The 14027-nt window shown below is 41.4% G+C and overlaps 1 protein-coding gene across 7 annotated transcripts in view; it reads left to right on the plus strand.

Moving 5' to 3' along the window:
- LOC125446846 (protein mono-ADP-ribosyltransferase PARP6) overlaps window positions 1-10707 on the plus strand; it is a 130066-nt gene extending 119359 nt beyond the window's left edge. For 4 of the 7 annotated variants that reach the window (XM_048520749.1, XM_048520751.1, XM_048520755.1 and 1 more), the window contains 4 exons: window positions 8-90; window positions 2058-2121; window positions 6435-6519; window positions 10265-10707. In XM_048520749.1, the coding sequence (XP_048376706.1) occupies window positions 8-90; window positions 2058-2121; window positions 6435-6519; window positions 10265-10367 (335 nt within the window). In that variant the 3' untranslated portion in view covers window positions 10368-10707. Of the gene's footprint in view, window positions 1-7; window positions 91-2057; window positions 2122-6434; window positions 6520-10264 lie in introns of those variants that run through there. The other 3 variants (XM_048520750.1, XM_048520752.1, XR_009442989.1) reach the window with 2 other exon arrangements.
- The last annotated feature ends 3320 nt before the right edge of the window (window positions 10708-14027 follow it).

The following is a 14027-nucleotide window of genomic DNA, read 5'->3' on the forward strand; positions in this document are numbered from 1 at the left end:
TTTCTAGGAATGGGCAAAGGACAGCATCGCATGCCATCAAAAGATGAACTGGTACTGCGCTACAACCGGATGAACACAATTCCCCAGGTATTAGTACCCAATTTCTTGGTCTCTGCAAGAATGGGCCCTGACTGCAAAGCTCTGTAACTAAGTGTAAACTAAGTCCATAAACCAACATATGCCAGGCTTCTTGCCCAGTTGGGTGATTGAGTAGAAGTCATGGGAAGTGGGCTTGGGATCTAAGCAGGATAACGTCATCTAATTCTGTAGTCTAGAATCTGGAACATAGATCTAATGATTAGCTGGATATTTGTTTTGCATCTACAAGACCACTGTTCTGTTGCCTCAGGCAATAGCGTCAGCTACAAGTTTAAAGTTTTCGGGTCTGAGATCTATTGAGTATCTCACTGTCATGACTACACCAGGCACAGAGTGGTCAATGATCTGGGACCTTGTATTGTTGCTGTAGCATCCTCTAGCTTTTTTTCCCCGAATGTTCCAATTTAAAAATAACTAGCTATAGTCTGGAACAAGATCAAATGTCAGTCTATGACAACTGTTGCTGAAAGTTACAAAATAAAAAAAGGTAACAGTTGTTAACCAAAATACAGATACGGAGAGAAAAGTAGGAATGGATTACAATAAAAGCAAGAGCAGTCTGTTGTTGTTGCAGACCTGTTGTTCACTTGAGGGTCCTTCTTCTGAGGTGCAGTTCTTGAAAACTTGAAGTCTGCATTCAACAGCCACAATGGCTTATGTAGTTTGTAGTTGGAGGCTTTCCCCTGCAGCAGGACTGAGCAGACCAGGAACTGTAGGCACCTGGGTAGCCTGTTCAATACAGCAATACTTTAGCTGGCATGGCTTACTCCCTGTGCATCCCTTGGCTGGGCACACTGTCTGCTGATGTCCCTCAGAGTCCATCTTTGAGTTCTGAAAAACACCGTATCTCAAAGCCTTAAGGTCAAGACTTAAGGTTAACTTTAATAACTCATTACTTTTTAAAGCAAAGTTAGTTATGTTAAGTTTCTTGTGCTGGCCTTCCAGTCTACACTTTGTCCCCAAAGTGTATGTGTTTGAAGTGTAGTGAGGTGAGTAACAGATTGACCAAAGTTACACGGCTTTCCCTTTCTCCTGGCCTCCAACAGAGTTGAATTTTCCACTGTTTCCGGCCCCTTACATACCTCGGACAGATCTTCATGGTTTGTTTCACCTCTTTCAGGAAATGACCCAGCTTCAGAATAGGAGTAGGTAACATCCAGTCACAACTCTACAGCTATCCTGAGTGCAAGATCATCTCATTAGAGCAGCTTGTCATTTCACTCTCCCACATTGTCAATTAAGTAGAAACATAACAATGTAAGTAGTGGAGAGATTGAAGGATAAAGCAATATTCCTGCAGTATTGAGATAGCAAAAAAACCCACTGTCTTTTAAAGGGTGAGATACTGGTGCAGTGGCCTTGTTAAAATCCAGATTCATATTCTGGGGACATGGGTTCAAATCCCACTATGGCAGCTACTGAAGTTCCATTAAATTAATAAATCTCTAGCTGTAATAATGGTGACCATGAAACTAATAACCCACTTGGTTCATTAGTGTTCTTTATGGTAGGAAACTGCCATCCTTACCTGGTCTGACCTACAAGTGACTCCAGACCTACAGCAATGTTGTTGACTCATAACTATCCTCCACTTAGTACAAGGGCAAGGGGAAGTGTAATAAATAAAATTAGTCCATTCATTCTTCCCTCAATAAGAACAATAATGATGAAATAAAAATATTGAAAATCTTCCCTGCATACAGTTCAGCTATTACTTCTGTTTCCACTTAGAACATAGAACAATACAGCACGGAACAGGCCCTTCAGCCCTCGATGTCGCGCCGACCTGTGAACTAATCTAAGCCCCTCCCCCCACACTATCCCATCATCATCCATCTGCTTATCCAAGGACTGTTTAAATGCCCCTAATGGGGCTGAGTTCACTACATTGGCAGGCAGGGCATTCCACGCCTTCCATCCCCTTCCATTTGACTAATATTTATACTTTCCTCCTACAGACGAGACCAATTCAGTCCAGATTCCTACAGAGTCGAAACCTAAACTGTATAGCACTTTGCGAAGGTAGGAATCATCTTTCCTTCCTAATATGCAACTTCCAAGGCTTCATTAACAGAGGCAGAGAGAGCAAAAGCTGTGTTGTACTAGTATAAAACACTGGTTCAGCTTCAACTAGAGTATTGTGACCAGTTCTGACCATGGCAATTTGTATTAGAGTGCAGAAAAGATTCACAAGAATGCTTCCAGGGATTAGGCACTTCAGTTATGTGGAGAGATTGGAGAAGCTGGGGCTGCTTTTCTTCAGAGAAGTGAAGATTGAAGGAGATTTGATGCAGGTGCTCAAAATTAAGAGGGGCACAGATTGAGTAGCTAGTATTCTGGCTAGTGGAAGGATCAAATACAAGAGGCTCAGACATGAGGTAAAAGAAATAGGCAGCATGGTGGCTCATTGGCTAGATTGGCATGGTGCCTCGGTACACCAGGGACCCTGGTTCAAGTGCAGCCTCGGGTGACTGTCTGCATGGAATTTGCACATTCTCCCTGTGTCTGAGTGGTTTTACTTTGTGTCTCCTTTGTCTTCCTCTTACAGTCCAAGGATGTGCAGACTACTAAGGTTTTTGAGTAGACCTGTAGCTCGGGTTGTGGGTGTTGAGGTTGGTTGGCTCGCTGAGCTGGTTTGTTGTTTTGCCGACGTTTCGTTACCGTGCTGGGCAATATCCTCAGTGTGGCCTTCATCGGAAGCTGCACTGAGGATGTTACTAAGCATGGTCACAAAATGTCTGCAAAGCAACTAACCTGCTCGGCGAGCCAACCAACCTCAACGATGTGCAGATTAGTTTGACTGGTCATGCTAAATTTCCCATAGTGTGCAGGATAGATGGAAAAAGTGAGGAAAAGAGAAGGGGTGGAAGTCGGTGTGTTCTACTCTGTCACCAGAACAGTTGTACATCACATTACCCTAATAAACCCTTCCTTAGCAGGTTAGTTGAATGTAATTTCCCCGTCAGAATTCCATGTTGACCCATCCTAATTAATCCACCTTTTTCCATATGACTACAAATACTATTCCAAAGTTTATAGAAGCTTTCCTGTCACTGAAGTTACGCTGAAATAACAAGGTGTAGAGCTGGATGAACACAGCAAGCCAAGTAGCATCAGAGGAGCAGGGAAGCTGATGTTTTGGGCCTAGACTCCCCGAAATGTCAGCTTTCCTGCTCCTCTGCTGCTGCTTGGCCTGTTGTTTTCATCCAGCTCTACACCTTGTTATCTCAGATTCTCCAGCGTCTGCAAGTTCCTACTATCTCTAAAGTTACACTGACATGTGTGTAACACTTGGGCTGATCTTTTTTTAAACAAGGGCATTCTCCAAAGCTCTGGCACCTCCCCAAAGACTAAGGAAGACGGAAAGATTCTGGCCTGTGCCTCTCCAACTTTCCACTTTCGCTCCCTTTGTTGTTGCACGTAGCTAATCTTCTTCTGGCACTTTGTCATCTTTACATACTAACTGCCTATTCAAAACTTCTGTATTGATTTTGAGTCCTCTGGGTAGCACCTAATTCCTTGTTGAAGACACCTGCAAACTATTCATTTAAGAGATGAACTATGTCTCATTCTTCCACCTGTAAATTCGCTTCTTGGCCTCTATTCTGTTTTAAAACTCTTTAACGATTGATATGTGTATAGTAGGTTTTAGGATTCCCTTTATGCTGGCTGCCGGTCTTCTTTACAGAATGCCTCTTTGATCCCAATCTGCTTTCTCTCCTCCACTATGAGATTTGAACTTATGGCCCCAGAACATTAACTTAGGTTCTAGAGAAAGGTAAATGCACTAAGGATGTTCCAGAAGTCCAGAGCAAGGGGTCACAGTCTAAGGCTTCCGGGTAGGCCATTTCGAACAAAGATGAGGAGAAATGTCTTCAGCCAAAGAGTGATGAGCTTATGGAATTCTCTGCCACAGAGTGCAGTTGAGGCAAAGCATTGCTAAAGGTATCAAAGGGTGAGAATGGGAATGGGGGACTGAGTTGCATGATCATATTGAATGGCACTGCAAGCTCAAAAGGCAAAATGGCCCACTCCTGCTCGCATATTCTATCTTACTATGCTTCCATTGCACATCAATTGACATTTGTCACCATTTCCTCGAGTTAGTTGTTAGAATGAGCTACTAATAAATGACCTCATCATTTTTGACTAGGTTGAATTGGGTACAAAGTTAAAAAAAATCTGGAACTCTAATATGTGTTAATCAAATGGTTGGCTTGGTGTTGTCTTTTGTGAATCAACTTGCAATTTGTTGTTAAGTTAAATAAGAGTTCCCCTTATGGTAAGTTCCAGATTTCTGATGAGGATGTGATTGAGGGATCAGGAGCAAATAGTTATAGTTCACACAAAGCTATTGAAGGCCAAAAAAATGGATGTATATAAGGCCTATAGTCCAGCAATGTATCTCATAGAGCTTCACATCAGGGTGGGAACTGTGAGGAGGATGTACATCCTTCAGGAGTTATCACTGATACGAGGGAAGTGACTGAAGGTCAGAAGGTGGAAGAGGCAGTTTTGTTTTTGAAGAAGCTTTACAAGAAGATGCAAGAAGGCCCAGGATTTTTACTAAGGGAAGTTGCATGTGCAGAGCTGTGAAAGGTTCACTAATAGGAGAAGGTCGCGCACCTTGGAGCTCTAGTGATGAGTGAAAGAGACAAACTGGGATGTCAGGCTGGAGGCGATGGGTAGTTCAGAACTTATGATGATGATGATTTTGAAATTTATTGCTGAGTATCAATGCTTCAGTGAGGGACAGCAGTGACAGATGAGAAAGTTAGTGCAGCATTTTAGCCAGCACTTTAAGCAGCCAGTGCTCTTGGTAGACCAGTACGAAGCATATAACTCAAATATGCGATCTACTGTGATGTTCATGTATTTAATGCTGTGACTAAAGCATAACAATGATGTGTATACGCTCTGCATTACATCTCTATTACTTGCTCTGTGTTTTCACATCGATTTTAGGGTGTTTTTATGGAGATTTTTTGAAGGATGTTGATGTCTCAAAGCTTTGCTTGGTCATAAGCTTTACTTTGGTACCTCCTTGATTATTCAGAATATTTGATTAACCGGCACACTCCTGGTCCCATGGGTGCCAGATCATAAAAAGTTTGCCGTACAATATAGAAAATGAGTGGTTGCAACCTTTCAGCTCATGCTAAGCGTTAGTAAAAAAAACTAAACTGATTCACAAACAGAATGTGATCATCAATTTAGTGACTGAATTGTTTATGCCTTTCCAGGAAATTCATCAAAGGGTGTCACTTTGACAGCTGTGACACCACGCACTTTAAAAAAAACAACTCTGCGTAAAGTTTTTGTTTTATTTATTCGTGCAATGTGAATGTGGTTGATAAGTCCAATATTTGTTACCTATATTAAATAACGAGAAGGTGGTAGTGAGTCACCACCTTGAACCACTGTAATCACAGTGCTGTAGTCGATTCACAGTGCTGCTGTGGGAGTTCTTGCCCTAGCGACAATTGAAGGAACAGCCATACAGTTCTAAGTCAAATGGTGTGTGTCTTAAAGAAGAACAAGTAGCAGTGTTCCCATGCATCAGCTATCCTTGTCCTAGCTGCTAATGGTTGGGAAGGTTTTGATTAAAGAACCTTGCCGAAGTGTATCTTATAAATGGTACATGCTGTTGCCACTGTTGTGGAGGGAGCAAATTCCGAAGGTAGCCAATGGGGTGTCAATCAGATGGCCTGGTTTGTGGTGTCAAACTACCTGAGTGTGGGTTAGCTGGGAGTATTGCATTGCACTCGTGACTTGAGCCAAGTAGATGGGGAAATGTTTTTAGGTGGTCGTGAGATGAGTCACACATGGCAGAATTAACTGACTGTGACTGGCCTGAGTAAGCAGAGTATTTATGTGTCTAGTCCAGGTCAGTTTCTGGTCATTGGTAGCTCCTAGGAAATTTATAGTGGAGAATTCAGTTACAACAATGCAATTAAATGTCATGGAAAGCTGGTCAGAATCTCTTGTTGGAGATGGTCATTGCTTGACACATGTATATGATGAATTTAATTTGCCTTGTATCAGTACAAATCTGAATGCTGTCCAGGCGTTGTTGCATGTGGACATGGTCTGCTTCAGTATCTGAGGCAGTACAAGCAGTGCTGAACATTAATATTTCATTCATACTGTTAATCATTAGAAGCCTATCTACCTGAAAAACGGTCATCAATTTGTCCTTTCCAGCAACATCTACTATCTTGAATATCAGTTGAAATTGCCAAAGAGCTTGCACTGAAAAAAATTGTCAATGAGACTGAGAACATTCTTCCTTTTTAACAGGATCCTTGGTAATGTTTTCTTTCCTTCTTTCTTAGTTATAACTTCAAAAGATCTCCAGAAACATGGGAACATCTGGGTCTGCCCTGTGTCTGATCATGTCTGCACTCGCTTCTTTTTTGTGTGAGTAGGGTCCACGACATATTCGTGATCATGTTGTTGTGTTTGATCTGATCTCAGGCTTTGGATTCTGACTAATGACTGGGTGTCATGTCAACTGGTCCAGTGTCCCCTCAGCTCCTGAGGTCTAGTGTTGAATGTGGATCCGGTAACTGTGGATGAGTATGTATACCTGATGGTGTCTAATATAATATCACTCTTCTCCACTGCCAACTAAACTAACCTGACTCAATATCTTTGGCATATCCACACACCTAATGGATGCAGCATCATTACTGTTCTGGATGAGCAATTTTGAGATTATGAGTTGGAGTTGCAAGTTGACAAATAGGTTCTAAATAGTCTGGTATTTGTGGGATGGGTCTGACTATGACCATGGAAGTTGTAGATGTGTCATAAAATCCCAAATGATCCAACAAATGCTGTTATTTTAGCTATATTATTATAGTATAAGTTCGTGTTCAATGAACATGGAACAGTACAGCGCATGCAAAGTGTCTTCAGCTCACCATCTCTATGTCAACCATGATGCAATGCAGAACTAATCCCACCTGCCTTTACATCCCCCTACTTCCTGCCTGTTCACATATCTAATTAAATGCCTCTTAAATATTGCTACCATATCTAATTCTACAACCTCCCCGGCAATGTGTTCCAGACTCCTACCACCCTTGTGTCGCAAACTTGCCTCACACATCTGCATTAAACTTTCCCCATCCCGCTTTAAACCTATACCCCCTAGTACTTGACATTTCCATCCTGGGCAAAAGACTCTGACTATCCACCCTGTCTATTCCTCTTATAATTTTATATTCTTCTCCAGCCCCCTCAACCACCCCAACCCTCAGCCTCTGACGATCGAGCGAAAATAATCCAAGTTTGCTCAAAATCTCCCAATGGTTAATATCCTCCAATCCAGGCAACATCCTGGCATACTTTTTATGCTCCCTCTGCAAAGCCTTCACATGCTTCCAATAATGTGGCAACCAGAACTGCGTGCAGCACTCCAAATGTGGCCTATCTAAAGTTTTATAGAGCTCCAACATGACCTGTCAACATTAATACTCAATGCCCCAACTGATGAAGGCAAGCATGCCACATGCTTTCTTTACGACCTAATCTACTTGTGCTGTCACTTTCAGGGTGCTACGTACTTGAATTCCAAGATCTTTCTGCTCCTAAGGGTCCTACCATGTATCACATACCTTTCTCTTGCATTTGATCTCCTAAATGCATAACCTCACACTTCTCTGGGTTAAACACTATCTGCCATTTGTCTGCCTATTTTCAAACCCACCTATATCCCACTGTCGTCATTGGCAACATTCGTCACTAGAGTGTTGCTGAACAAAGAGACTGCAGGTGCACAATTTCTTGAAAGTAAAGTTGCAGGTAAGCAGGATGGTGAAGAAGGTATTTGGCAAGTTTACCTTCATTGGTCAGAACGTTGAGTATAGGAGTTGGAATTCCATGTTATGGCTCTACAGGACATTGATGAGGCCACTTTTAGAATACCGTGTAGAATTCTGGTCACCCCTCTATTAAAAGGAAGCTGTTAAACTTGAGAGGGCGCAGAGAAGATTTACAAAGATGTTGCCGTGAATTCAGAGTTTGACTTATAGGGAGAAGCTGAATAGGCTGAGACTTTTTTCCCTGGAGCGTTGGCGGGTGAGTGGGTGACCGTACAGAAGTTTAGAAAGTCATTGGGGGACATAGAGCGCGTGAATAGTCAAGATCTTTTTTCCCAAGGTGGGGGAGTCCAAAACTAGGGGGTATAAGTTTAAGGTGAGAGGGGAAGATTAAAAAGGACTTGAGGGGCAACTTTTTCACACAGAGGGTGGTATGTGTATTAAATGGGCTGCCAGATGAAGTGGTGGAGTTGGGCACAATTACAACATTTAAAAGGCAACTGGATGGGTTTCTGAATAGGAAGAGTTTAGAGGGACAGGGGCCAAACACTGGCAAATGGGACTGCATTAGATTAGCATATCTGGCTGGCATGGATGAGTTGGACCGAAGGGTCTGTTTCCATGCTGTATAATTCTATAACTTTGTGACTGTGACTCCACCAATTTTCGTGTCATCTGCAAACTTGCTAATCAGACAACCTACCTTTCCCTACAATTTACATATATAAATATATATATATAAATATATAATATATTACTGCGGAACACTAATGATCACAGACACCCTCTGTCTTCTATGTACAAGCCAATTTTGTATCCACTTTCTAACTCAGTGGTTGGTGGAGGTTTAACCTGAGGGTCATCACACCTTATGTGGGGGGAGGGGGGAAGAGGTTCAAGAGGCGAATGCCTCATGGTAACCTCAGTTAATGCTGGAATTGAACCCATTATGTTAGTATCACAGACAACAAGGTGTACAGCTGGATGAACACAGCAGGCCAAGCAGCATCAGAGGAGCAGGAAAGCTGATGTTTCGGGCCTAGACCCCTCTTCAGAAGTATCACTCTGCCTTGTAAACCAGTTTGCCAACCAAATGGGCTAACTGACTCCTCTCAATTAGTTTAAGATGTTGTTAGATCATAAGAACAAGGGAATTTGGAATGAAAATAGGACACTCAGCTCTTCAAGCCTACTGTACTATTCAATAAGGTCATGGTTGATTTGATTATGGCTCCAACTCTAGTTTTCTGTCAATCCCAACACACTTTGGCTCCCCTATTAGTTAAGAATCTGTCTAACCTGGTCTTGAAAGTACTTAATGACCTACCTCCACCGCTTTCCAGGGAAGAGAATTCCACAAACTCCTAACCTTTTGAGAGAAACATTTTATATCCATCCCCTATTTGGGAGACACCTCATTTTAAAATTGTGATTCCTAGTTCCAGACCCTCTCATAAAGTAACACATCCTGTCAGCATCTTGTCTAGTCACTTCAGGGTGTTCTACCTTTCAGTGAGGTAGAACATTCATTCTTCTAAATGCAAATGGATACAAGCCTAACCCTCTCCAGGTTTTCTGATAAAGATAGCTTCTTCTTCTAACCCTGATCTGATCCACTGATCGGAGCACAGTGCTAAGTGATGTGGCACCTTCAATACACAATCAACATGAATATATGACACCATGAAATAACAAAGGGCCTTCAGGGAATGGACCTGCCCCACACATTACCTAAACTAAACACAGACAATGCTGGAGAAACTCAGCAGGTTTGGCCGCATCTGTGGAGAGAGAGAAATACAGTTAACATTTTTGAGTCCAAAATGATTCCTCTTCAGAACTGTTCTAATTTTTCTGATGAAGAGTCACACTGGGCTCCAAATGTTAACAGTGCTTCTCTCTCCATAGTTGTTTCCAGACCTGCTGAGTTTCTCCTGCTTTCTCTGCATTTGTTTCTGGTTCTTAGCATCTGCACTGTTGTGAATTTATCCATACATTATCTATTCTGGCCTATGGCTAATGTTGGTCTGTTGCTGTATGTTTGGTCCTTAAACATCTTGGCAGTGTTATAGAGTCATAGATTCATGCAGCAAAGAAACAGACCCTTCAGTTCAACCAGTCCATGTCAAACATGGTCCTAAACAAAGCTAGAGATAGTAGGAACTGCAGATGCTGGAGAATCCAAGATAACAAAATGTGGAGCTGGATGAACACAGCAGGCCAAGCACCATCTTAGGAGCAAAAAAGCTGACGTTTTGGGCCTAGACCCTTCATCAGAAAATTTTTTCGAGACTTTTTTGAGAGAATAGCTCTGATACTCACAATATTGTCCCTTGCAGGTATGAAGATGGGCAAGTTGGTGATGCCAACATCAACACTCAGGATCCCAAAATCCAGAAGGAAATTATGCGTGTGATTGGAACTCAGATTTACACAAGCTGAGTCCTAGAGGGATGCTTAAGAAAAATTCCAAAGGAGTCCACCCCCACAGACTTGAGACCTATCACAGTCATTCCCAATCTTCCTATCCTGGCTTTTGCAAGGAGTCTTTATAAATATTTTCAGCAGAAAAAGATTTTTTTTAAGCCAGGATAAGAGAGATATGCGTTTGTCCCTCATGATGCATCAGTGCTGTAATGGTGTTTTATATATATCTTTAAATATACATATAATCGTGCTTCTTTTGTATGACTGTATTGTGTACGTTTGACAAGAAAATCTCATCAGTTTCATTAAATTATGTGTGAGAAAAATAAATATTTTGCACAATTTTGACTGGAAATGTGATCTTTTACTTGATTTAGTTTTTTTGAATGAACAGGATATGGGCAGCATTTATTGCCCAGAGGGCAGTTAAGAGTCAACCACATTGCTATGGGCCTGGAGTCACATGTACGCCAGATCAGGTAAGGATGACAGTTTCCTTCCTTAAAGGACATTAATGATCCAGACTTTTTTTCTTCCCCTGACAATTGGCAATGGATTCATGGCATTTGTTAGACAAATTAATTCCAGATTTCATTTTTTGAATTCAAATTCCCCTATCTGTTGTAGGGGATTTTGAACCTGGGTCCCCAGGCCATTAACAGTCCAGTGATAATACCACTAAGCCAGTGCCTCCCTTGAACTCAGACCAGGAGTATACCATTTGACCCCTTGCCCCTGCTTAATTAGTCAGTAAGATCATGGTCAATCTGATTGTGACCTCAACTTCACATTCCTAACTACTCACCAATTATTCATGACTCCTTTCTCAATTGAGAAACTGTCCACCTCTGTCCTAAAAATATTTAATGATCCTTCTCTCTGCGAAAAGAGAATTGCAAAGATTCTCATCCCTCTGAGATATTTTTAAAATAAACCCCTCATCTCCTTTAAAGGATGAGACTCCTTATTTTTTGCCTGTATGCCCTAATTTTAGCTTTCCGACATAAAGAAATTTCAACATACACCTCGTCAAGTCCGTCAAGTTCTTTAGTCTTAACAAGATCACTGCTTAATTTTCTAAACTCCAATGGATTCAGAGCCAATACAGTGTAATGCTACAAGTGATTCAAGGTAAGATAAAGTCTGGGGCCTTTATACACACTATGGTCACATGCTATGACACAATGATGCATATAAGTTAAAGCCATAATGACATATGGGTTTCAAGATATAAAAACAAGTTTTCTATTCTAACTCATTTTCAATCAAAACTCTGCAGTCTTTTATTTTTCTCAATTTTTCCCTTCACCGGATAATCTACTCGTTAAAAATCCAGTATTGCCACTGCTTAAGCACTACGTTTCTCACCAGTTATGATAATTACAGATGTTCCAAACCTGCCAGTTCTAACATCAAATACCCCCAATTGAAATGTGTCGACCCTACTTTGATATGAATCACATCCCCTAAACCCTGTTGAACACACCAACATCCATTGACCCAACTGTGGTGGAACACAAATCTTGGAGATGACATACAAAACTTTCCATCCATCCACTTAGCTGGGACCCAACACATCTTACCTATCCCCTATAGGGGAGGCAATGGTCAAGTGGTATTATCATTGGACTGTTAATCCAGAGACCCAGGTAATGTTCTGGGGACATGGGTTTGAGTCCTGCCACGGCAGATGGTGGAATTTGAATTCAATAAAAGTCTGGAATTAAGAATCTAATGATTACCATGAATCCATTTCCGATTGTCAGAAAATCCCATCTGGTTCATTAATGTCCTTTAGGGAAGGAACTTGTCATCCTTACCTAGTCTGGCCTATATGTGGCTCAAGACTCACAGCAAAGTGGTTGACTCTTAACTGCCATCTGGGCAATAAGGGATGGGCAATAAATGCTGCCTGGGCAGTGATGCCCTCATTCCATGAATGAATAAAAACAAAAATCTGGCACGACAGCCACCTAGCCTTCTCAACACCCATAACTATCCACCTAGCCCTCATTACTTTGCACACTTTAAATATCCTTAATTACAGTTGAACTATCTTTGGGACCGTTAAGTGGATATCTTCTTGCTTTCCTGCAATTGGTACCTTCAGGGCTGGTCAGACTTAGGATCTTGGCTGGAAATATCACCAATGGGTAAGTGGGAAATTTTAAGGAAGATTATTGGGGTTAAATCGGTTGCAAACATTATCAGATTGCAGACCTAATGACACACAATAAACTACAACTTGAAGTAAGAGCCTCTTCTTGTTGGGCTCAGTGATTTTCCACTACACTTGAGCAAACATGATCTGACAGTGGGAAGTAAATTAAAAACGTCAGGTGCCCTTTACAGGTTGGGAAATCTAGAAGTAAGCAAAATATTTACAGTTTAGATTGGGAATGGATGCCGTAGTGTGTAGGCACCATGAGGCTACAGTATGGGAAATCAAGGATGATTCAGGCAATTTAAAATAATGTTGTAGGCTCACCACACCAGAGTTCAAGTGATTAAGGGGCAATTTCACAACCTCTGCGGAGCAGGTCTAACAGCAGAAGGAAGTTAGGGAACTGCGGAGACCACAGAAAAGGCACAAGATCCAGTACATAATTTAGCAGTAAAAGTGGGAAGAATTTATGAAATTAGCAGAAAAATGTGGCTTGATTTGATTTGATTTGATTTAGTATTGTCACATGTGCTTAGGTACAGTGAAAAGTTTTGTTTTGCATGCAGTAAAGGCAGATCATAATTTACAAGGACATACAGATCATAGGGTGATTGAATAGAGCAAGGAATACAAAATTACAGCTGCACAGAAGGTGATGAAAAAACAGATCAACATTAGATTTGAAATTTGAGGGATTCATTCAGCGGTCTAATAACAGTGGGGAAGAAACCGTTCTTGAACATTTTGTATGTGTGTATGTATGTATGTTTGTATGTAAGCTTTCGTATCTTCTGCCTGATAGAAGAGGTTGGAAGACATTATATACAGGGTGGGGTGGGGGAATGAAGTTGGCTGTCTTTCCATGGCAACAGGAAGTATAGATGGAGCCAATGGAAGTGAGGTTGGCTTGTGTGATAGTTTGGGCTGTGTGCACCACTGTCAGTAGTTTCTTATCTCATTTGGAAAACTATGTGAAATTATTAGTTGTGCTGCAATACGAATCATCAAGAAAAACCCGTTACAGTAACAGCATACACCTTATAGAGAACATGGAGATGGTTATTCCAAGTGGTGGACCCATAATCTATGGTAAATTAGAAATTTTACACTTAGTTTCAAACTAAAAGAAAAATAACTTAATTGGGCAAAGACAGAAGGCAGGTTAGAAGATTGAACAGAATATTTTAACAAAAGCAAACAATACATAAAAAATGAATATGTATGGGATAAAGTTTGCTAGAAATGTAATATAATTGGACCATACTCCAGGCAGTGATTGCGTTTGCCGATACTGACCAAGGAGCTAAGAAAACAAAACAAGAGGAAAAAAAGTGGGCTCAATAGTCCTCCAAGAACCTTGCCAGTAGGTAGCGACAGTGAGGAAGGGCAGCTGGAGCAGTTCAAAGGACTCTCATTGGAAAGAAAGTGTGACTTTGGCAGGGAGTGGACCAGTAGAAGGGGCAGGTGAATGCAAAAGAATTGCTCATCACAATCATTTCATGTACTTGGTG

This window comes from Stegostoma tigrinum, chromosome 36 (assembly GCF_030684315.1).
Source record: "Stegostoma tigrinum isolate sSteTig4 chromosome 36, sSteTig4.hap1, whole genome shotgun sequence".
Taxonomy (NCBI): Eukaryota; Metazoa; Chordata; class Chondrichthyes; order Orectolobiformes; family Stegostomatidae; genus Stegostoma; species Stegostoma tigrinum.